This window comes from Bombus vancouverensis, chromosome 12 (assembly GCF_051014615.1).
Source record: "Bombus vancouverensis nearcticus chromosome 12, iyBomVanc1_principal, whole genome shotgun sequence".
NCBI classification, from domain to species: domain Eukaryota; kingdom Metazoa; phylum Arthropoda; class Insecta; order Hymenoptera; family Apidae; genus Bombus; species Bombus vancouverensis.
In genome coordinates, this window is record NC_134922.1 from 4508384 (window position 1) to 4534886 (window position 26503).

General features: G+C 40.1%; 1 protein-coding gene across 7 annotated transcripts in view; it reads right to left on the reverse strand.

Annotated features, from left to right (window-relative positions):
* Positions 1-26503, reverse strand: part of LOC117160816 (uncharacterized) — a 246742-nt gene that overhangs the window by 105230 nt on the left and 115009 nt on the right. For 5 of the 7 annotated variants that reach the window (XM_033341844.2, XM_076623190.1, XM_033341843.2 and 2 more), the window contains one exon: positions 20764-20870. The exons of 1 other annotated variant lie outside the window; for it this stretch is intronic. In XM_033341844.2, coding sequence (XP_033197735.1) covers positions 20764-20778 — 15 coding nt within the window. In that variant the 5' untranslated portion in view covers positions 20779-20870. Of the gene's footprint in view, positions 1-20763; positions 20871-23441; positions 23644-26503 lie in introns of all 7 variants that reach the window. One more of the 7 variants, XM_076623188.1, reaches the window with a different exon arrangement.

Genomic DNA, 26503 nt, shown 5'->3' on the forward strand with positions numbered 1-26503 from the left:
GAAAGACAAATGAAAAATGCTGCCACGCGTTGCAAGCACGCTAAAATATTTTCTGGAATAAAATCTCTTCGAAAAACTTGATTAACTGAATAGAACGAACGATAATAGTGTGAACAAATGAAGTGACATGGTTTAATAATTTAATATAACCACCTAATAATTCGTAAATTCACGCGTATTTGGTGTGAAAATATTGCAGTGTGTTTCACCTGCAAATAGTAATTTGGAATTCTTTCAACTATAATTTTAACGAAAACATCTTAAATGGAGCACGCAGTTGGTGTACTTTTCGACGAATTGCAACATAAATAACGGCGACAGTGGTGCGAAATTTGGGTCCATTACAAACAAAAGTGTAATTAGAAATCTGAACGTCGTCGATTCAAGCCGAGGCAAGAATCCGATTCGGAAACTTTGATGGAATTTCTCAACAGTGAGCACCTGCGAATACGTTTCAGCCAATGTATCAAGAGACGTGATACAATTCTCCATGAAATAAAATTCCGGCCAACTTTAAATTGATATGTACACTTTAACAAAAATTCTGTTTGAAATGGAATCTTAAAATGTACGTATATCGAAAAAACATAGTTATGCAATACTTAGCTACCAGTTTAATAGTTGCACGACAAATAATGTACCCTACATAACAAATGTTTGTATATTGAATATTTATAGAAATAAATTAACCTGTTCTCATATTTACATCGATATTTTCATTCGATATCTAATTCATGCTTTGTTTTCTGCGAAAATAAGCGAAATATTAAATATTTTAGAGGATTCGACAATATATTGTACATATTTCATTCCTTTTACCATTAAATTTGCTGAGAATATTATAATTGTATCATTGGAATTTACTAAATCTGACAGTAAAGATATAAATAAAATAATAAAATCACAATTAATCATAAATAAACACGTCTATTAAATGATGCGTCTGTTCACACACAGTCCAATTCTACTCAATGTCACTTCTACTTTCAGATTTTAAATCACCAAACATTTCTTAATGACTACAAACAAGCACACAAGTATACGTAACTTTGAAAATTATAATGTCAACGATTTGTTGTGATTATACTCCATATATTTTCGAATAATAAATACAAATACCGATAGCGAAAAAAAGAACGGAAAGCGAAAAAAAAAACATGACATGAAAATTTAACTTCCTACGTTAACCTGTCTGTGTTAAAATATCCAGATAAACTAGTCTATACACAAATAGCAGACAAAACAGGCAAATGCGTAACAATCGGTTCGTTCGTTCGGGCAACGATTTTGTGTTCCGCGAGGTGTATAGCCGGACATAGGACCAGAATCGTAGAGACGGAAGTTCTCCAATTTTATAACGTTATTCAGCTGGGCGTTCAAGCTGAATATGAAACGGGGGAATTAAAGCGAAGGGGAATCCGTTTCGAAAATAGTATGAAAATGAGAGCGGCGCGATGAAAACGAAAGAAGTTAAAGATCTCGGTGTTACGAGGAGACGGCGCGCAGGATTCTCGAATTCAAACTTAATCTTTCGCCACGATCATCGGAAGTGGAAGTTCCTCGAGGGAGGCACGAAACTAAGAAGATTATCCATAATTTATGTAGGAAGTAAAACAAAGAGTGGACTGCCGCTGGTGGTGCTGTATAATTTCAGGTATCGTCACGTGGACTATCGTTCTGAGTTTCGGAATCTCGTTAATTTCCCTTCCTACGGTTTCAAGCTGCTCCATTTTCCCCGCCGTCGAACCCCATCATGTATATTTATTCATTTACACCTACAATTTACTCCATTTACGTCTCTCAATACAGCTTTAACAAAAGCATCGCAATAAGGACATATAATGCAACGTATTTGCAACACGCTCGTTCAACACGCATGCTATTCGTGCTATTTTCAACGAATTGTAATATTGTCATTCGTGTTAATGAAACATTCATCGAAGAAAATATTTGGCGAATTTAATGTGGACTTTGTATCGGGTTTATCATCCAGGAAGCATAATTTAGAGAAATATCCCATAATTTATGAACAGAGCAACAACGGAGTATATACAAATTATCGTATATACAAGAGGAATATGAGAGCGCATTGGGAATTAGATCTAATTTTGACGAAGGAACGAAGATACTCTAGGATTTAATAGAAAATAAGTGCGCGTGTAATCTGAAAATTTGACTAGGTCAGAGCCAATAGTTTCAGCAGAGAATAATCTGCCAGTATGTTGACCATTCGTTATTCAAAATAACAGGCTACAATGCTGGTCAGGCGTCCGGTTAATTATTCGATCGAGAGAAATTACGGTTATACATCGAGGTAGAATGCAACGCGTGTATCTCTGCAAATATTAGATCAAAGAAACATGTGATTATTGATGAAGACGAAACACGCAATTTCCCTTAATGTACAAGGATGAAAATTAGTCGAAACAACTGTGTTCAAGGGTCTCGCACATGCATGTTTTTTTTCGAAACTTGAACGTCACCGAACACCAGATTTACTATACGAACAGTCAGGTGAAAGAAGAATTCAATGTTTTTAGACCGATCCTTCCTCTTGGTTTCATCGTGATATTAACAATCAGTCCTTCTACTGGATAAATTTTTCGAGAAGATACCGCAGATTGTATTCGTCCTGCAGGTTGCAAATAACTTATCAAAAAATGAAAATCGAGAGAATTTAATGGAGATTTAAAAGATTGAAATGAAAATTAAAATGAATTTTTTACCTGTAAAAATGTCTCTATTTAAAAGTTCTACTAAATGTATTCGATATAAAAATACATTATATCCATTTTAAAACGTACCTTGTATTTTTTATTCGACTTTCTACCCCTTCTATGCGTAACGTATATTTTAAAATTATTTTAATACCAACGAATTAAAAATATTACGTACTACGAACACTTAAAAACATTGAATACTATAAAAATATGAGTAAGTGTTTGCTAAAAAAATGTAACGTTAACGCAACGAGTAAAAATTCACGTCGGTAAGCGGCGAGCTTCTTTCTATCCCTTTCTTCCAGCCAGAAAGTTAAAAGAAGAGGGAAAGAAAGAAAGCAGGAGTTCGGTCTAAGAACAAAGGGTTGTCCGCGAGACGAGGAAACGATGCATTAACGAATTAAATGGAGCACAAAGGGTTAATATTCGAAATTTCACGCGTCCGACATGAACCTTTCCCTCGGCCGATTGTATCTAAGCATAATGAGCTACTACAATTGCCTTCTCCCGAGCAAAACGGTAATCCAGCGTCGCTTTGAATGCGCTCGTTACGAATCTATATAGCTTGGTCCCTCTCTTAAACACGGAATTTGGTGGCAATTGTACGATACGCGATTTCGAAGTCACTGCCGGATTGTGGCTGGCAATGGCGGGATAGAAATATCGGCAATTTACCCTCGGCCGGCTTTTGAGAATACGAAACTCGATTTACACGGCCATTACGCGGCCACTCGTTTCAACTTTATTCAATGCTCTCGACATGCTCCCGTGACTTTCAACGGATGTCCATGTCCATCCAACAATCACAGTTTTTCATATGAAAGTAATTATCATTAATGAGATAAGGACGAGACGAGGATCGGTAGGAAAAAATCGTTACGAAATACGAGGAAGTCTGAACGTTCTTTCTAGTACTGAGTGATGGCCCTAACACGAAGGGAAGAGATTTCTCGATTTATTGTTGGACATAGAACTTTCGTTATACGAATTGTATTTTTGCCGGGAATGAGATAAAAATTATATTTCGTGCCGACAATAACGTTCTCGAAGAAAATCGTACTTGAATCTAATTTCGGGGAATGTCCTACTTTCTGCTTAATTTCACCTTATGGCATCTCTCAACCGCACGATGGAAAAATCAAATCTAGCCTCTTCTTTGGTATCTTTTGTTTATTTCCTTTCATTGTTCGCAAGCGTCTTTTTAAACAAACTCGTTGTTCAACTTTCGTTTACAAAGTTTTGCTTACAAAAAAATGTTGTTTTGCAACAAAAAATAGAAGTATCTATTTATAATGAATTAGAAAATAATCAGAAATATTTTCATTGAAACATTTATTTTTAATGAGAAATCCAGATCATGAGAATATAATGAAGATATACAAGCAATTCAGTTTGAAATAGGAAATTGTTTTTAGAAATTCAATGTACGTTTTACACTCATTAACGATTTAGGTAGGTTACGATCTTGCATGTTCTGAATTTTTAGAAGAGGAAACAGAAATTACGGTCGTGAAAGATTAATAGAAAGATGTATACTAAATAGTCTCACCGTTTTCGGCAAGTTTCAAAGTCTCATGAAATTCTTTTGTACAGTGAACATTCTAAATTGCACAACTTACAAAACTATCTTCAGTACTCTTTCGTTAAGAAGTTTAAAGTCGAAGAAAAGAGCTTCGCAAGCAACTTTCAAACATTCACGAAGAGAAATACTTGTGCGAGAGGAAAAAATTTTAAATTATATAATCATGAGAACTAACTCGCGCACTATTTTGTTTGCAAAGAGGAAAATATCGCAGAAATCTGGCAGCTGTTTTTGTTCCCGGAATCCTTAAATCTCAGTATAGAAACGCTACTGTATATTATGTGTGTACATAAGTAATAATAAAATCTCCATTGAGGTTTCAAATAGCTAATAAAAAAGAAAGGGAAAAATGTCTATTTTATACGCGAACAAAGAACGCGAGAGAAAGAAAAAGGGAGAGAGAAAGAAGAAGGAAGAAAACCTGCATATTATGAAAGACGAAAAGAATGTGAGAGAAGGAATTACAAAATATTTATTCTTTCTCACCAGACCATCCTTATCCTACAAAAAATATGTCGAAATTTAATCTAAAAGAGACAGGAATTTTCTGATTTTGTGTCCTGTGATAGTGATATAGGATTTCATTAATTTTTCCCACTTACACGTTGTCCAAGCATCAGCGAAATAAAAGCAAGGTGTAAGTGAGAGGTGGGTGAGTACCGAAATCCAATTAACTCTTAATTTAATTAAAAACCGACCGCGATACGTAAAACGCAAAAAAGTTTACGTTAAATATAAAAAATTACTTCTCGGCGAGCGACGTCGTGAATAAAATTTTTGTTTCAACCTCCCGTCGTCCTAGTTCCATGCATTTGTTCGTGAAACGCCCTAATTTAAGAATAACAGAGTGAATAAACCTGCTAGTTTGCAATGACGCAGGCAGAGAGGAAAAGGACAGAGCGTGTCGTAAAGTTTGCTTGTTACGATATTTCTCTAACGTCGATGCAGTCATGACCGTGAATGAAATGCGTGCAGAGAGAAAGAGAGAGGTCTGATGCTAATGCGAAGATGAAAACGTCGAATGGAATGCGGAATTTCTAAAACGAAGCATGAACGAATGCATTTGTGCTCGTTGAAAGAAAAACAACGGAGGAGAAACGAAAGATAAAAGTTGTTTGTATCGAATCCTTGCTTAAATAAACGCACCGTAAATCTTTTTTCAGTAATTGGCGTTGTCTTTGATCTAAGCTCGCCCCTTTATAGCTAAAAAATTGAAAGAAGAATCGTAACGAGTATTCGCTATAAAAATAGACAGCGAAATTTTCAAGAAAATTGTAGTTACGACAAAGAAACGCTGTAATAATATTAAAGTATTATATTCAGGAGAAAAAGATAGAATTTCCTTTACAGCTAATTTCTCGTATCTCTCCGATATTTCGCTTCCTTTCACCATCGAACATTCAATCCTCTGGCAAGCGCGATTACAATTTTCATCGTTGCCATTCTGCATTATGAACGCTCACGCTCATTATCGAGGCATGTGGCTCCGAATCTTCTGAAACATTCAGAGGGCTTGCCCTTCGCGTTTCCGCCGACACATCGGGGAAAGGGAGTGGAGAATTAATTTCTCAGCTAATAATGCGTACGGTTCAGGTTTGAACGCAAAAATAAAATAAAACATGTACGGAGAGTCGCGACGAAATTCACACCCAGGGCGATAACGTTGGATCGAAACGAAGACAGAGAAGCCGTGGAAACGTGGAAAGAAAAGGAAAGGGCGATAAGGGATATGGTATGAGTCACGGTTTGAATCGCGGCAACTCACCAGAATTGGATCAATTGAATTATACTTGTATGATTCATTAGCGCCTCACTCTGTGAAACAATAAGTGAATTACCACTAGAATTGTGCGAGATAGTAGACGACAGTTTCGTGTGTTTTTGTCGTTCGTGAGGCATGATAGAACGGCATAGACACGCATTGTTCTTCGCAAAGTGGATTACCCGTGGACGAGACGGGAACAGAAGCGATGATACTTTCATCGATGAGTTGGTTTTTTCAAAGCGTTCCATTGTTCTAACAAACGTTTATTCGTTCCATGTAGGGGTAAAACGACTTTCGATCGTTTCGTGTCGCGAAGCCGCACTATCCATCGAGTTCTCCGCGACGATTTGAAAATTTCGGGAAAGTAATTCGATAGGGAGGAAGGTTCGTGGCTCTCGTATCTTCCATATAAGGTTAAGCAGTATATTTAAGCGAGTCTATTATCAGCTTGATGGATACCATTGACGAAGTATTACGAGACTCAGGCGCATTATTCTTTTAGGTCTTTGGCTGACCTTTTAATTATTAGATCCAGTAAAAGCATCGTTACGCAAGCATGTACAAAGGCGATTTAAATACGCGACCGTTGTTGATGTATCTTGGATCCTTCAAAGGATCAAGTTGAATTCATCATTAAATGATTACTCGTAGCTCGTAGAATGTAAACCAGTACTTTGTGTAAGAGAACAGAATCGAGTCGTTTCAATCGCCCGTTAAAATTCTAACGAAAATGTTAGATATTACGCCGCGATTCGTTCGGATTTACGTACTTTTTTTAAACACATGCACGAAAGCGGATCTTTCCAAGCTCGTGTCGTTCACTGCCAGGTTACAAATGAAACTTATCGCAAATCGATCTTCCTAAATGTAGCGGCGGGTAGACGTGCTCCACGGCGAATATCATTTAAACATTATCGCGTCTGACGTACCAAGAAAGATCAAGGAAATGTAAATTACAGCGCGCACGTATCGTCCAGCACGCTGTCATTCGATCCGGTGATTATCATTAATCGCTGGAAATTGATGGAACTCCCGGATTGTGTATAGATCGTGTTCCACAGTTGCGAAACGAGGATGGAAAAAATACAGGGAGACGGGGGTTTAGTGTACATTCTTCGTAAGTGCAGGGCAAACGATTACGGCCAACTGCTTCACGGGTGAACTATGAACAGCTTCTGGAACGACGTTGAATGGGTGCAAACCGAGTGAAAGTTGTGCAAATGTTTACAGTGGAAGTGAACTGCGGCAAAGAAAACGTGCGGGGGCGGATGGGAGCGGATAGAGGGCAGTGGAGGGGGTACGGAGAAAACCGCGCCGCCATGCCTAAAGTTATTCAAAGGAGGAGAACGTCGAAGGGCCTTTGGTTGAATAGAGCGACCGAACAGAGCTAATTTTATTAGAGAAGTACTCGCTCTCCTCAACTGCGTTTGCTCGATTCGGCTTGAAAAAGCTACGTAAGAGACGATCGAATGTTTTTTAATTCGCTTCTTCATTCGATTAGCGTGAATTTCTTTCGCGGTACATTCGTTCAATGTTGAATTCGAAATGTTCTCCTGAAACACGCCTAAGCTTAGTTTACAACTGTATTTTTAATGAGCTAAAAAAAAGAAAAGGTTATATCATGTCAGTTTTATAGAATATTTATATATTTCTTATGGTTGAACTTACTCACGAAAGGATGCTCGAGGTTTATGGCACAACAACTATGTCTCACTACATACTGACCGCTTCTACTTAAAGCCCACTTCTTTTATAGCTGTCGCTAAGTTTCACTTCTTTCGAGTAATTTATCCAATCTTAAACTTTTACATTCTTCGACGGATTATATAAACTTCAATGCAATTACATCTTTAAGCGAGAATCAAAATTATCGAAGCTACGGCCAGCCGTACCTGATAACGACAAACAACCCTAGGAAAAGCTGGTGAACAGTTAAGGAGAATTCTCTGCAGGTACGCGCTTATTATCGATTTTAAAATGTCGTTAGTAAGAAAACTTTCCCTTATAATAAATCCAATTTCCCCGGAACAACCTTGAAATTGGCTCGAAGTTTGACTGGAACTTTCTCTTAGCTGTAACCCTTATAGGATGCAATTCCGTTCCTGAAAACGGTGGTTATTCGTAACCACCGCCGAGTTAATTGCATCGGATGCAACGTTCAATTTCCTAGGGTTGAAAGTTGGTTCGGACATAGCAACCCGGCCCGCCGTAAACTTTATGGTTTAAATTAAGAAAGCTTATGAAGAAACGCTGTCAGTGGCCGTGTCAAAAAAACTTTTTCCTTACTCTTCCAACGAGCTTGTCGCACCTCCGCTCACCGGAAACTTTTACGGCGGGTCGGACATGCGAGCGGACTTTAATCTGTTTCAGTGGGCCGGATCAAAGGCGTGTAACATCGTATCACATCTTTGCTTTATGGTAACTTGCAACTTTCTTCCAACGTGGGGTCCTGTTTATCTTGCGCTGCGGATAATCTACTTCTCTCGGAGTTTAATATCAAATATTACGTACAGGAGGTATCGCGGAAACGAGAGAAGTTCGTAAATTTTGAAAAATCTGGAAAATTCCAAAAATCGACCTCCTTCAAAGCCACGCCTGTAATAAAAAAAACATCGTGCCGCGCTTTCGATTTCTCTTTGCATAAGAAATCACTGTATATGGAAAGTCTGGAAACGTCAACGAACTTTCCATAATATCCGTTTCTTTGTCAAATAAAATTATCACGATCTTCCTCGTATTTGCATAATAACGCGAAATGTGCTTCGATCTGGACAGAAAATTAATCGTCTTAGGCGACGAACTGGGTCGCACGAATCTTTCCAACGGCGCTAATATCATAGACAGAGAGAATAAGCGAAAAGAAAGGAGAAGGACAAAAAAAAAAAAAGAAAGAAGAGAAGAGGGTGAAAGGAAAAGAGAAGAAATTCGAGACAGTGATTCGTGAATTTAATTCGTGCAAAAAGGGGTTCGCCGATATCTTGAAATTCACGAGCCATCGCCGCGAGCAAATCTTTGGAATTAGCGGATTAGTCGGGTAATGCCAATCTATCGTTTTACGAGCTGACGTGATCGCAATAAAACTTTTTCATCCACTCGTAACGAGCCGGCGATAAATCGAGGCGACATTAGAATTTTCTCTCCGCCGTTGGAACAATGTTAAACGCTCGATCCTGTGACGTATTACGAACAGCCGACAGTGAATTAACACGGTGTAAAACAATAAAAAGTCGTTCATCTCGCTGGTAGAACGTAGACAGAAGAGGAGTCACGCGTTCGTTCGCTGGGCCGGGAATAATGAACATTAATTGCTCGAGTTTTTGGTAGTCTGCTCGGCTTGTCGACCAGGAAAGGTTAATATACGATTTCTGACGCGCAAAGAAAGCGAATCTGTCGCCTTTGTAATTATAACGAAAGTAATTTGAAAACGGGTTAAACGCGAAATAGTCAAAGATTTTCCGGGATTCTGTTTATCGCGGCTCCGCGGAAATGAAACCTGCGAACGAAGAGAAACTCCTGATGGGATTCCAACTTTTTCCTCGTGATGAATAAAGAGGGAACAGGCGCGAAAGTGGCGTTCGAAAAATTCCGAAGTCCGCGGAATCAAAAAGCGGAACCTCATTACAAGTTCAAATGGAATTTCGAGTTCATGCTTCACGGATATACCTTACGCGTGATGCGCGATGAAATTTTTCTGCGGTTCGAATCCCGCGTTTCGCACGATCGCGAAGCGAGAGATTTTTTCACTTCGATGTAACAACCGAAGTTGGTGACTCGTTCAGAAAGTTTCAACGAAGAATGTTATCGTAATAATAACGCGGTATTACACAATTCCAAACATTTTTCCCACAATGTATGCTTCTTTTTTTCGCGTCAAATCACAGTTCTTAAATTTGAATACTTTCAACCCTCGATTAATCCCGAAATGCGTACTTTTTCTTTTAAATATTAATGAAACATTTTAAAAATCCATCTTGCCGATGCATTGAACGTAAAAATTCATTTCTCTTTGATAACCTAAGCAAAAACGTGCCGAATAGGCACATCAACGAGCGAAATTTGTTGATTCGTTTAATTAGAACACGTAGGATGGATGGGAACCACCGGAACCCAGCTTCCTATCTTCGGAAGGCTTCTTGAATCGTTGCCTATCCCTCGTCATCCCAAGAACAGTTAGCCACAATTTCCCGTTGAGATTGCACGTTCCAGATCCAGCAGCAGCAGCAGCAGCAGCCAACAAGCAACTGCAGTATTCATTTTCAAATCCTGTAGCTCGATCCACGGCAAGATTCTTTCTCTATTCCACCCAGCATCTCGCCAGGGGCTGTTCAATTATACACGCTTGAAATATCATTCACACGTATTTTATTCAGAGCCGCGACAACGCGTAACTCGCTGGGACAAAAGGACGAGGGATTCCATGGTGCATTTTAGACGAGCAAGTATCGGAGACTCTTCTTCTGGCCGTCTAATTTTTTCACGAGACCTGCATGTGCACATAGACGAAGGAGGTTTGGGAATACATCGACAAGGGTAACTTCTCGATTCAGTAAGTCGGTTAAAGGGAGTGGGCAGATAGAATCGAGGTGAATCGGGGATTCAGAGTAGTGCGAGGGACCGTTCGCGATCGCTTTACGAGGCGACGTGATTGTAATCATCCAGCTTTTTGCCCGCCACCGGCCAGCGGAGCTACTTGGAAATCCTCCGGGGTACTTTTAATAATTCAGTCGAATTGGACGCGAGGACATGTCGCCGGAGGCGGCTGCGACGTCGTTGCATCGCCTCCGAAAAATTAAACCTCGAGCTCGTTCCACGCGTGAACGGAATACGGGACGACTGTGAAACAGGCTCGGTCTGGTAATTGTTTCCTGGGATAAGTAATGACCGATGGAAAATCGGGATACGATCGAGCGAGCGTTGTCGCTTCCGAGATTGATTCACCGCCGGCTGAATCGGCGTGATTTTTCGTACCATCGACTTTGATCGATGCTCTGGCTTCGTCTTTTCCTTCGTTTCATTAGCCACTTGGTTTAACTTTCTGATCAAGTCCGCCTATCTCTGCCACTGTCTTGAAAATGTTCTTTTTCACGGGTTTTGTGAGAATGTATTTGCATAGGTACTTATTTTAATGCAGACATCGATTGTCAGAAAGCGAACGAATTTAGTTTCAGTTATACAAAAACATTCGGTGAACAAATTCTCTTGTATCGGGGTTACGAACACGTGAGAAGTAGAAAGGGTGCCTGTGTCGGGGAAAGGGGGATTGGAAATCGACGTTGATCGTAGAGTGGCAATGAAAGGGATCGAAAGAGGTTTGATGGCAATCGAGATCGCAATCACGTAAAATCGCATCGTAAAGCGATCGCTGACATTTCCGCTATCTGGTTAAATTCAGATTCGAGGGGATGGCCCGGGATATGCTTTTGAACGATAATAACGAGACGGATGAAAGTGGCGGTAAAGGAGCAAGCTGAACAAAGTGAATGTCAAATCACCCGACCGATGAATAAATTTCAACTTGGAGCATATTTTGATTCTCCGTCTTCCTTCAATTTGTGTTAGTATTCCGGGCGAGTCGTGCAGATTCGACGAAAAAGTTTCCATGAATGAACAATCCCAACGGTATACTGTTTGAACGATTAAGATTCAAGAGCGTTCACAGCGGAAATTAAATTTAGGGATACTTAGGGTCAGTAATTATAGAGAAAGGTTTAATGTTTTAACATGAAAATCTTCAAATATTTCCTGGTTAAGGCGATGAGCTTGTACAAGTAATTAAATTTCAGTTTACGTGATATATGATATAGAGAAATATATAATAAAAATATATCATGAAACGTTTTCTACCATTTTTCTTTCGTAGATTGTTGCGCAGATATAACGGAAGAGAAAGGGCCAACATTTTCTTGCAACCTTCATTTAAGATGTATTAAAAGATCGTTTTAAGGCTGCATAGAGAAATATGTAAATAGGGGAGGAAATTTTGAATGAACCATAACCCCACAGACGAGCTTAAATGTAATTAATATCGTACTGCTCTTCCTTTCACCCCTTCCCTCTTACTTTATACAACAGCAGGCCTTGCGTCATTTTCCATCCCTATTTCAACGAAGGGCTGGTGGTGCATCAGGGTGGTTTTACTGCGGCGTTAACTCAATATCTTCGCCATCGTACCATGATCTATTCCTTTCATCCCCTTTCTATCCCGGCACCAAGACAAATGCCCGAATAATATCCTTGATAAGGCGAAACTCAGCCCGCACGCCCAAATTCATCGACGTACATTCCATACATATTTATTGGGCCGTGTACCGAACTGAAAGTAATCAACATCTACTCAATTTGCATTCAAAAATACGGTGAATTCGATTTTTCGTTCCAATGACTTCGTTTAATTGCCAAAAAAAGTTTTCAACGTGTTGTCGAAAATTGATTTTAAATTTTCAATAACGTAGCGACAATCGCCTGTAACCTTTTTAGATCGAAAAAAGAAAATAATTTTCGTTTGATTTTCGAAAAATGTACGTGCCTATAAGTGGCCCTTGGGCATTTAGATTAACTATTACGAAAGAATTAAAGGTGAATACTATTTTTCGAGAAAAAGCATTCGAATGACAAAAGTTTGAACGATATACCATACTGGGCAGGAATAAACCGCTGCAAAACTCAAATCTCAAAATTACACAACTTATGCAAATAAAAGAATAAAAAGAACATTGCGCAAATTAGCTAACATACTCTGTTCTAATTTTGCAACGCAAATTCCTCTTTCCCTGCCTTCAAAAATTCAACGAGAAAAATAGAATACACCGCTTACTCAGTGATATAACAATAGAGTGACGTAAGCAGCGCAACTAAAACCGCGCTCGTGAACGCAAAAGCAAAATCCACCATAATAATCTCGTTAGAAATCTCGTGGCCGTATTATATAGGATCTATTTGCGCACGTTGAATATGAGGAATTTTGCGCAACCGCGCACGTGTATTGAAATAAAAACATATGACGCGGTATACGGTCATCTAATTAAGAGCGTTTCACCATAGAAACTGTCTAATTACCAGCCACCATAGCGCGTCTGCGTTATTTTAATACCGACTTCTTTTAAGGTACCACATTATCCGCTTTCAAATGTAAGATACAGGAAAGTCACGAAAATCTTGATTTACTTTAGTGCAAGTGGCTATTCGAAGTTTCCTCGATCCTTGAAAAATTATATTTTGCGAAGAAATAGGAAAGACAGGACTCTTGATTAGTAGAAAATGTCACGGTAGAATGTTCCATTGAAATGCAAAATTCCACCTAAGATTTTGTAATTCATTAGGAACATTTAGCATGACGATTGGTATATAAGTTTGATTTATGCAATGACTGAACAAGTATTGAAAATGTTAATCCTTTTGCCGAATACGAACTTTACAAGCATGATATTGCTTTTTTGAAGGGAAGAGGTTTGAAATATTACAGATGATCAGTCGGTTTCAAAGCGGAACGATAAGCCTGGAAATTTCACGAAATTATACCACGGATATTGAGCACAAACTCTCCCTCTTTTCGATTAATTCCCGCAAAATTTCACTCGTCCAACGGGAACATTGTTCAATACTAACCATCAACGTTTCGAGAAATTAATGATACTGGTTCCGAGCTATGACAAATATTAATTACCCTTAATGCGCATAATCATACACGCGAGAGGAAGCTTTTGATCTCAACTTTGACACTCGCGAAATACGTCACACACTGATGAAAAATCATATATCCTTGCGAGAACACAATTCTTCCTATAGAAATAGCTGAATGCTATAGGAAAGAAAAAGAGGAGAAAAAACAGTATCGTTCTCTGCCGGGTTTCACGATTTTCAACGATGATTCGACGTTGTTCGAAAAGTTTTACCGAAACGAAATGTTGGTGGGTAATTTCTTCGAGTTCCGGGAAACTGCCCGGAAAACAGGCTCTTTCTCCCTGGCTTTCAACCAGTCAACGATACATGTATTGTGTTTTAAAAGTCGTCGGGGCGCGAGATAAATTTCAGAGATCGCGAAACCAACTTTCTTCGTAGAGTACAATGCTGCATTTCCACGGAAGAATGGCGGCAGACTCGAACAACGAGGATCCTCTTTATGAAGGATTGGAGATCCAGCGCGACGATACAAAGCCTTTTGCCATCGAGCAGATGCGTTATATTCAAGCTGCGTTTCATACGTGACATAAGCTTGAAACGCCGCATCGAGATATTTCCAAGTAGCTGGTCGACCGGGGTAAAAGAGGACAGAAACTTTGTGACATATTGTGCGCTCGTGATCGACAATGATTGCTATTGGCTTTAATTAACAGATTAAAAGATGTAAAACATTTTTTAGGATTGGTAATTATTGATATCTCAAAATTTTCAAATAATTTATAATGAAACATAACAGATATCAATGGAACAGAACAATGAAACAGAAAAATGGTAAAATCGCGTGTGCGAAATTTGTTTTTATTTCACTGCGTATAAAGTTCGATACTGGATATTGTTGTAAAATATTTTTGCAGTATAGTCTGGGCGAAAATTTCCAACGTGACATTATAGCATTACGCATGTGCCTGGATGCGAGAAATTCTCACCGGTAGAACGGCTGCAAGCTGTAGCGAAATACAATTACCAGGCAACAGCTGTCCATCAGGGCCAATTTATCTATGAAATCCGCCGATAACTAGTGATTATCATTATTCATCGTTGACGAGCTCTTATACGCTGACGGGCAGTGCTGACGGCATAATCAAGAAAATTATTCAACTTTTCCATCACCGTTCTCGCGAGTGGGAATATTTTTTAGAAGAAGCGCTATCTTTGCAAAAAATTTCGATTTCTGATTCGTTTGGAGAGCGGACGAGTTAATAAAATATACAGAATGTTTTCGCACGTTCGCGGGGAGGCACGATCTCGAAGAAGCGCGCCAACGGGAATCGTAAATTCCCGTTACGATTTGCTAATCGACGCCGCGAATCGCTCGATCCCTTATTTCTTTTGGGATAATAAGGGTAGTTAAATGAAAGATAACGCTGCTGCTAACAGGTTATTATATATTTTCACAAACCAACAACTTCGGTGTAACACAAACTGAATATTTGCTATGAGATGACTACGAATGAGTGCGACCTGAGTCTCAAGACGGATTATCGCGTGTACTGATGGATTTGTCGACTCACTATATTCGAATTGTTGACTGCTTGACGAAATGCTTGATTGAGACTGACTGATCTTCGGGTGTGAACCCGGTCGAAGGATGTTGACTGTTCGAAGGATGTAAAATCAGTGATGTTCGGAGACGATGCTGTGGCGGAGGAAAGCTAAGGATGGGTGTGTCTAGCGCACGGGACCATCGGATTTGTTGGTGAGGATTTTGGCTAAGAGAGTGAGGGAAATAGGCTTCGTTGTTAATTGGTTAAACGAAGGGTCTTAACCGCCCTCGAGAGAAAGTGGTTAGTGGGAGGAAAGTTGCATCATACGTGAGAAAAACCAACCTTCCCTGGTCAAGCCGTAGTAGACAAAGGTCTTTAGAAATGCTTCGGAAACACACGTTTGTTCAGTTTGAAGGACCTCGACTAGGAAATTCCTGAGATTTATGGAAGGTACTTGAGGCTATTGAGGGTACGCAGTGAGTATCCGAAGACATCTGGTTGCCATCTTGTCCGCGGTGTGTGGCCTGGGCTAGGTAGAGTGTTACGCGACGTAACACAGAATATACCAAGTCTAATGTTTTTCGACGAAGATTATAGAATCCTGATACAAAGAAGAACTAGATGCGCAAAAGCAATCTTATTAAGGATATAATCAACCATAATTGTTCTATATATAATCTAATAGCTGTATTCCCATAAATTTCTCCTAACGTCGAAAATCTCGCTTCAAAACCCGGCAATTTCCCTACGTGCTATTTCCAAAAACAATCTGTCCATACAACCCCGTGGAACAATCACGATTAGCCGTAAAGTTATCCTTCAACCCTCGTCACTCCTTTCCACTCATTATTCAGCCAGCCATAAGTCGTGCATCATCGAGCAACAGAAATCATGTTCACCCTCTGACGGGACTCCTCTCTCCTTCTCTCTCTCTCTCTCTCTCCCTCTCTCTTTCGCTTTATCCACGGAACAAATCTTTTCCAGGCCGTTGGTCGACGCCAACTCCGTCGAAATTAAGTTCAGATTTAATTTAATTAGACAGAGAAAGAGGCAAGAGGACCAGTCAAGGACCCGGAGAACGAGAGTAGGTGACACGTTAGAAGAAGGTCGTCTCTTTTTCCCTCGGTCACGAATTTTTTCGTCGGCAGATCCACGTGTGCCACGTCCACCGCGAATATTGGATTCCGAGCGTCCCAATGCGACCGGGCTTTTTCCCTCCTGGTTCCTTAATCAAACGGAAATTACTCGCGGCGAGTTGTCACCGGATGCTCGAGAGCTTGGCCCGGTTCGCAGGAAAAAGTTTCAATCGGAATGCGCTAAATCGAATCACGTTCGACGCTCGAGTGGGAGTGGAGAGGGCCGCATGGCAGACCGGTTGTGTTTCCACCTGAGCACCCTTCATCATGAGCCGTCCACCTGGAAACAAAGTGACGACGACGCCAAGTGCCTGCTACCCCTCGAGTTCGCGTCTCGTCCTCTTCCCACCTTCCCATTTCCTCGTCCCTTTCACGAATCGATTACGCGAGTTTCTCCTTTACACCGTGTTTTCTCTGCTCGCCGTTCCACCCGCTATTAGCATCAATCGATTCACGGAATTAGTTCGGTGTTTTTCGCCAGCGACCGGATTGTAATCCAACTTTCGCCGCATACGAGGGTGGAAACGGATCGTGACGAGGGAGTGGAACTTTATCGGTTAGAAACCGATGAAATTTCAACTGAGAACGTGAGAGAGTCAACTTTTTTTCGCTGAGGTATTAAAGCTTGATTCTCCGGGGTGGGACGGGGGTGTTAATTTATTGTAATAGGGAAATTTTCAAGTTCCGGTTTAATGGATCGATAAAGTAGCGTGGGAAGATTAAAGGTTGCCTTCACTCTTCCTATATGAACGTTCGTCGAGAAAATAATATAGTTTCCGAACTTTGTCATCCGCTAGATCGATAGGTACAAAGCCTTAAAATCCTATCGTTCGATTATAACGAGGCGATAGCCTCGCGAGTTAACTAACAGAATTAAGCAGAGTATCCATGAATCGTGAGAAGCGGCAAAATAATTGAACGCCATTTTCCCATCGCTAAGTTTCCGTTTTCCTTTCACCGTTGCGGAGAAGAAAACTTATGATAAATGTATGCCGCAGACAATCGGGCACCAATCAGCTTTTCATTTAATTTGATTGCAACTCAAACAACGAGCCCGGCCCTTTCAACTTGAGATTAAAAATCAACATCGATGACGAGAGCAGCGTTGAAACCAGAAACGATGTATCGGTTTGATGATTGCAATTAAACAAATGATATCGAAGGACTCATCGAAAGGATTTATTGCGTTCGATCGTGGAATTTCGAAAAGGTCGTTCGAGTTCCTACGCTCGCGCCAATTGCTTTCCAATAAAATTTATGCTCTCCGTGCCGAGATACACACGGAATCGAACACATCAAAACGCGTGGAAAATCAAATAAACTCGAGGCTCGCGTTGCGTTAAACAAACAAAAATGCGTCCAAGGATATAATAAATTTTATAAATCAAAGCGTCGCGGCTGGACAGGGCGATTGCGGTTCTTCAAATCCAACAACTTTTTCGCTGCTCCATTTCATTTTATTCGTTTCATTCGTTTCATCTATTCGAGCAAGGAAATTTTTCTTTAATTAAAATAATGACGCGAGGGTATTCTAAGATTATTGTGAATTATCAAATATACATTTTATAATGAACATTTCGTTCGACAAAAAAAGCAGTGGCGTATACGAAGTACATATCGCACGGAAATTGCAATAAAATTGAGAAACAAAAAGCTTTTCCTACCCATCCAAGATACACTAGGTAACTGCAAACTTTTGTAAAGTGTAAAACTTCTGAAGAAAACATCAACTTCCTTTGTGTAAACGTAGGACAAAAAACATCAGGCTTCCAAAGGATCACTCGGAAGAAGACTGCCAACAAATCGAATTAAAACGATACGAGCAAAACCAACGAAGCGCTTTTCGTGGCTCGAAGTATATCTGCGGGAATTTCGAAAAACAAGAGCGAAGAAAGAGAGAAAAGAATGGAGAAGGTAAGAATTGTATCGCGTTCGAAGATCTGGAAGGAGTCCGATAGGTCGATTTGAATTTAATTAAGTCAAGGCAAGGCATAGGCAATTTGGCAAGATGCTCGCATTACAGAAGCTGGGCGTCGTTAATCGGATGAAGTCTGCGGTCTACGTAGGAGCAGCAGATATCGCGCGATACTATGAAATGTCTTGAGATCTCGCGGGGGTTCTTCCTTCTCTCCTTTTCACCCTATCCGGTTGAAACGGCCCTGTGCAACCTTCTACCTTCCACCCCAGCTCCCTTTTCGTCTTCCACGCAAGTATTTGACTTTCAAATGGCGCCTAGGTACAGCCGATATAGCACGTTATAACCAACCACTCCATTTCGAGAAGCAATTCCGCTAGCTGACGAATAGCCATTACCTCGGACTAACGATAACTCGATTCACGGCCGGAACACGCTGGATTTTTCCAGGCTAGAATTTCGTTTCCTTTGTCGGCTGGTATTCGATTCACGTGGCCGGTTATTCGAGACCGCGCTATGAGCCCACGAGTTCGCGATATTATTTTTCTTACCCATCTTTCACGTCACTGGGGATTCTAAGTTGATAGTGGCTCTTCGGTATATCGGAGAAAGCTTCAGGTTCTATATACGAAATGTCGCTTTTTCGAATGAAACTTTAAGCGCGAGTAATTTTCTAAAAACGTTTAACAAATAAATATCCAGGGGTACGCTATCGACATCGAATATGTCAGAAGTAGGCAAATATTTAATCCAATCAGTTCTTTGCCGGGGAAAAATAATTCGACACGAAATAATTAAAGAGATTTTAAATTTCAGTTAAACGGATTAATTTCGTTAGAGATTTGATACAGTCCAGTTCGCTGGAAGAATAAATAATCACTGTAATCGGTTCTGATTGATCAGTTACCGGAGAGGACTGCCATCTAAAGACAAGTATCCGAGAAAGATCGGATGATACATTGAGAGGTTGAATATCAAATCAAATCCTACACTGTTCGTTCGCCATTGGTGACGTTTATATACAAACTGCAAAAAATTCCAAAAATTACACAACGATGAAAAATTACCGATCGATCTTTATGCAAACCAATTTTCCGCCAGCTTTGACAATAACACGAAAATCGGTTAAAAAACAAAAACCCGGGAAAAAACGGGCGAATCGTATGCGTGTTCTTTTCGCTTCCTTTCGTTCAAACAATTAACACCGCCATCCATATTTATACGCGCTGTAATTTTTCATTTTCGTACTCGGCACGATTTTTATCACCGCTTATACCTTAATGAATATTCATAATATTCTGCGTATATGCGAGTATAGCCTGCAGAGTACGTAGAAGCGAAGAGAGGCAGCTCGTTTAATATTTATTCGTATTAAATGCATGATCGATGTCTGATCGGCGATTTCGAATTCATCAGTTACATTTCCTCGGAGCAATTTCGCGATGATTGTTGGTCCATATGACCGGTACGACCGGCGGTGCAACGTCTTTCGTTCTAGAAATTTTTCCAAGCAGGACAACGCTTAGCGTATTTGTAATTTTGAAACGCGAATGTTCGCTGAAACGCTTCGTTTGCCAGCAGTTACACTGATACTCCGTAGCTTGCATCGTGAAATTCTCCGAACGAACGCAACAACACGCTTGGCACATTGTACGCGGGCGCGCGACATTAAGAGGCAGAGAATTGCCGTGCCTGTATGTATTTTCCATGTGTGTGCACGTATACGTGCATGGTGTGCGGAAACATGGAGGCAGAGAACACTTCGCAAAAGTGTATCAACGTTTCCGTGGCACGCATTTCAACCGCAAGCGACTGCACTTTCCGGAACAGCGGCCGGAATAAGAGAGATGCACGCGTAAAATTTGCACGTAAACAGGAAGCCTTCGCCGCGAATCGCTTTGTGCTCCTCTCTTCCCCGTGGATCGAGACGTTAAGAATTGTACAACTGGAATTGTAGGATATTCTTGCGTCGGATCAAACGAGCAGGAATGGAGCCGCGTGAAATTTTCCACGATAAGCGGAAGCTCTTTTCTATGGAGGATTTGTTGCCTGAATGTTTAAGCGATACGGGAAAGAAAAGAAAAAAAAATGTTTCGTGGAACAGTGAAGGAAGTTTTATGCGATAGTTAACGTTGAAGAAATAGGAGTATCGTGGGCTTGGGCTGATTTTATGATAGACATGCACTTTTCATTTGCATCTTCTCACCTTCAGTTCAAATGTTTCAATGGTTATTTTAATAAATTTCAGAAATTATTTCCAATTTTCTTACCTATATAATGAATTATTTGCAGAAATATCAGATATCTAATTCGCCTGATGCCACTGATTTTACTAAGCTAACGATAGTCTATTTACCATGTTTCAACGCGATAGCAGGATAAGTCGATATACATATTCATCTCATAACAATCGCTGCATAAATCTTCGAAGAAAAAAAAAAAAAAAGAAACAATTGGGACGAGAATTCAATGAACACTCACCAAAACTTTCACCATGTATATTCTCCAGCTCTAAAGTCCAGCCCAGTCGAACGGGCAGCCAGGCAGCAGTTTAAAATTCCCACTGCAACGCGGCGTAAGTTCTCTCACTGAAAGAAAAAAAGAGACAGTTCCACTTTTTTCTCCTTCATTCTCTGTACACCGGTTAATGGGAAACCGTCTGGTCGTGTTTGTCCGTGCAAATATTTTCGGACAACAGGGGGATGAAAGGGACAGCCCCGGCTCTGCTATTTACCATCGCGGAACGCTTCGAAAATTGGGTTATATAAATATCCTTCGGAGGTGTCGAGACCCGGAGGAGTTGTACTCCTGACGAAGAAAAGCAGGCCTCGCGTCTTTTCAATTTGAAACACGAATATACATGGCGCATAGTACATACACATATACACCATGGATAGAATCGTAATTAAGAATTCGAATTAAAGTCCCGCGACGCTCTCAATTATTCCGTGCATTCATCCATACCATCTCTAACGAAGCAGCAGGCGAAACCGCCTGTTGCCTGCCGCTATTGCTGGCAAGGTTAACGAAGCTCTGGCACGAGAAAGAACGAAAGGAATAAAGAGAGCAGCGGCCTATTGGACTCTCGTGACACGTGCTCTCGAGCTTACGTAACCTGGATCCTCGCCCTCTCTTTGCATCCAACAAGCCTCTTGGGGCATTCTTTCTCTTTTGTCCCCGCCAGCGAGACCAGCTTATGTTTATAATTTCATGTTGACAGGCTATGAGATAATGAGACCACGTGTCGCAGATTCCACGACAACTATAGATGATAGTAATTTGTGACATTTCATGCGCTGTGTGTACCTTTCGTATAAATAAAACGAAATTTAGGGCACGACTATTGACTTCTTCGTTTGATGGTTTGATAAGCGGGATGGAGGAGAGAGGGCTCGAAGTTTTGTATTATTGATTGGGAAGAAGTATTTGCCTTTACTGGTGGATGAACGTTGCTGATTATGACAGATTGTTAATCGCACGATCACATTTAACTCGTGATTGGCAAGAAGAGATCTATTAGACTCCAGTGATATTTACTTTTGCGATAGTTTGGAAAATATTCGTCACAACGTATTGTTTCAGTGCTTTACAAACAATGTCTAACACTAACTAACCCTTCGCACTCGGCTGTCCCCTCTGAAGGGCATCATAAATCTAGTGAACAACGCAGATTCCCCTTTAAGGAGACACAAAGATGGTCATTATATAGCACGAAATTACACAAGCTCAACATTTTTTTAAAAATATGTCTCCTTGAAGTTTTGCCTTCGCGTAACACGAAAAAAAAAAAAAAAAACAGAAAAGATATGAAAAATCTTCTTGTAACATAAGGTAGCGATAAAGCGTCATTCTCCTCCCAGAAAGATGCATAATTTTCTTATTCTTTTATAATTTGTAAATCAGTGCCAAAACGAAAAGGCAGAAGTGAGAGTTACAATATAAGCAGCAATGAAAATGAGTTAAATTCCGATGTATAAGTATTGATACGAAAGAGAACGAGAATAGAAGTAGCGACATTGTCCCACCTAGAAAAAAGTGAATAAAACTTCGTTTTTCACGAAGAGTGTTCGAATTAGTGGCAGGAGATCGGAAGAAGGTCACCGAGTGTAAAGGACTAATCGTATGAATTTAATACATGTATAAGTTCAAGTAATTTTTCAACTAACTTAAGTACAACACAGAAGAACACTGTCATTCTTCTTTAATTATCTGTAAATTTCTGAATATCGTGTAAAATTCCGTGCACCCTGTCGTACCAATTACGGGGTAAGGAACGTAGCTTTTCGACGAATCACGTTTTGCGCACACACAACGCGAGGGTTGAACGGAGACTAAAGGCGAAATGGATAAAAGCGACGACTAGCAGGATAGTGTTTTGACAACAGATTGACAAAGGACCGTTTTGTTTCCGCTTCGTTGCTACGAATTTAAAATTTATGATTCTTTTATCCGGATGAACGTATAATGCACAATAAAATGTGATTCCTCAAAAGAAAATTTTCTGGAGACCTATATCTAAGATGATTTCAATTTTCTTAATTGTTTTCTCCGTTACTAGCTACCTTTTTACCATCGAAGTATTGTAACTTTAATAGTGAACCATTTTCTTATTACATTATATTTGATCACGTTATACTGGAAATTACGAAAATGGCGGAGATTGAGATGAATCATTAGCCTAACCGTGTCGAGCATGTGGTTAAGACAGATTGATACGCCTAACTTTCGACCTATCGGATACCCATTATACACGATCGCTAGCAGAACCGTCATCAACCGCGATTAATCTACTGGCGATCACCAATTAAGTAACAAATGTTTATCGCAATTACCTAATCTCAGACGTTTAAGGAAAAAGTGTCTCACAGAAGCAGTTGCGCAAATGAATCAATAGGTTAAAGAAGTGTTATAAAGGTAATAAGTAATTGCACTGAGATACCGACCAAACTCCTAAATATTTTACCATTCGCAGGTTTCCTTTTTATTTAATTAAACCGGATCACAAGGCACGCGATCGACAAATCCAGCGAGCTAAAAGGAAGACAACCAAACCAGGTTATACGTAGTATCAAACGTTACACGAAACAAGTGAAAAGCAAAACGACCAACGCTATAATTATCCCGCGTATATACACAGCATTACACGTTCAAACTCTCACCTTTCAAAAGAATTTCCCGGACGTTTGCTAGTTTGCTAGCTTCCCAACGTTCGCCGCTCGTTGATTAGAAATTACCCGGTTTACTCTCTGCTTTATTAATGCCGTAGACCTATCAAAGGCCAGATAATTGCATCGTTTTTCATTTCCTTCTCTTCTTTTTTCTTCGTCGCGTAGACCGCGTCGACAGTTCCTTGTCCGGTTACTAAACGAAGTATTCAATTAATGCGCGTAGTATTAACATAACATTAGCTGTGCTACGAGATACCTGGAATTTTATGCGCCCACAATGCACACGTAAAGAAGAGCGCACTAGGAAAACAGAAGGAGAACAAAGGAAAAAGAAGAAGGAAAAATTAAAAAAGTGCCGACTCTAGGATGCCGTTACGCTCTCCGTGTTCCACGGTGTTAGCATTTTTGAGTTAATTACTAACGTAGGAGAAAAGGAAATAAAAAAAGAAGAGAGAAAAATGAAGAAAAAAGAAGCGGAAAATTGCAGAATTAGGCAGTACCTACTGAGTGAACAACGAAAGTCTAGAGCTCTAACCTTTGTACCCTGCGCTCTAATGGGTGTACAGCCTAGGAATCGCGATACTTAACGAAATTCTAGTGTTTTCGCGTCGTACACGCGTGGCGAATGAAAATCCTGTAACCCTCTTGAGTCCATACCACGAAAGAGAGTCGCACAGAACGATTCGTTTTTCTCTGACAAAAACTAACCCACTCATCTGATCAACTTTTCCCGTAATGGGCAAAGGTAAGCAGGTAAAATTTTCGCGACGCATCAAACGAAATTTTCGTATATCGTTGACGAATGGTTCTGATTCGGCCAAAAAATTCTGCATTTGAATAAAGCGGCATATCTCGTCTATCGGAGCGAGTATTCAAGAAATTATCGAATAAAAATTATGATTTATGTTCAGGCGCCTAATTATGTCTTACGTAATGCATTTTATAAATTTCCATTTCATAAGCACGCTCGCAAACGCCAACTAATTATAAAGCTTCCATTAAATTGAACATTAATTAATTAGTCGAATCAAAATAATTAATTACACTTTACGTTTCCTTCCGTAAGACACGGAACAAATGTTGCGTTGGAAATCCCAATGTTATATAGGAAACGAAATACACTATCACCGTACATTAACGATACATTTAGAGATACCTAATCTTAGACGTGATAGTTATTATATGTCATTGTTCATCTTTACATTGGTATTATTTCCGACGTCTGTGATCGTAAACGTCAAATAAATCTTAATGAATCCAGCCATATGAAGCCACCGTATCGCGTAATCATTAATTTCTAAGGTGATTAGATGGACAGATAGAAAAAGTGAATAACACGTCGACGGTTTCGCTGTAATTTTAAACATATGCACCGTATTGGATTACATCCAGACCCGAGTTATAGTTGCACCGTGCGTTCGCTCGATTCGAAATAGAATGACTCATAGACAAAGACCTTGTTCTAATTCAAAAACGAAACACGGAAAAGCTACGGACCGTGTCGAGTCACACCGATTTTACGAGACACGTTACGCTCCCGGTTATTTCTGCACGGGCCAAATTTCAGGAAGGTGTTAAATACCGTGAGCAATAATGTAGAAAATCATCTACCACGGCGAAATACGATACTGCCTGCTTTTCTCCAAGTACGAATAATATTATCTGCCAAATAATAAAACGTTATGATAAATCGTAAAGAGTTATCGAAAGGAACGGCGCGTATATTATTTTATAAAACGTCAATTCCATCATGTCCATATAGATACGTCTCCTTTATATTTTTCTCGAGTTTCGCTGCGAACCTTCTAATCGAATGAAACTAAAAGAATCATATAATCGAGACGGAAGACTCGCAAACGGATTCAAAGGAAGGAACGACGAAAGAAACCGGTATCGCTTCGCTCAGAGTCACCAAAATGACCGCAATAATCAAGGATCATGGTGTAATCGAGGATCATAAGTGGCAAGGGCAATTAGTATTCACGTACAGCTATCGTCAGCAGCCGGCAATTGCCATTCTAAAGAGCCGTTTTGTGACTTTATCTCTGACAATTGCGCTACGCCAGTTGAAACTAATTCGACGAAACCATAAGAACGGACGTTTGGCTACGTCTCGTGGTATTACGGGGCGCGTGCTGCACGCGGATCTCGACGAACAGCTGAGAAGAAACCCGAGAGTACGACGAAGCAAAGTCAGCGTTGCTGCCTGGAAATAGCTTTGGCAACGGCCCCGCCAACGTGCTGTCTTGGTCCATAAAATGGAAAATTACTAGCGTGTTGCTTTTCTACACACGCTTCTTGTCGCGCCTCGTTCCGCCTCTCATCCCGTACCGTGGCTGATATAGATCATACACTAACGATTTCTGCTCGACCTGTCGTTTAGCTCGTAATAACGAAACTTTGTCGAATTTGTTGCACCTTATCCGTGGCAGGAATCGTGCCTGTTGAGCTGTGTACACTGTGTACCTTGGTTCGTTGCTGGTTAATTCGTTGATACGTGATCTTTCGTTTTGGAAGGATAGAAATGTGTATTGGATTCTTGGTATTTTGTGTATTTCGTTCGTTAGTCAGTTTCTTGACAAACAGAAGGCTGGTAAAACGTTTGATTTTTCTAATATTACTGCAGTTCAAGAAATCAATTCTATCTAATCGAATAAGAAAACACTGTTCGATGTTCGCTCGTCTGACGATGGAGTGTATTAACAATCGAGATTGGTTGTATAAAATTATTGGCCAAGAGAGAGGAGATCCCTTTAATCAGATCCGATAATAATATTCAAAGAGGACGGTAAACTATTCACTATCCTCGATAAAATATTTCTTTAGTTTGCAGAGCGCTTTCTTCGAGTCTCGCTCGGCTCTTTCGCCACGTTAATTTTCTACCATTTTAAGCACGAACCAAAAGGAATTAATTAAATCAAAGATTCACAAAATTTGTTCTACTGCACAAACCTGGAGCACGGGTAAAGGGAAGGAAGGCGTTCCATCTCTACTCGAACACCGGGTCAAGATTTTAATCTGATAATTGTCACTTTCTGAGGAACTAAAGGCTG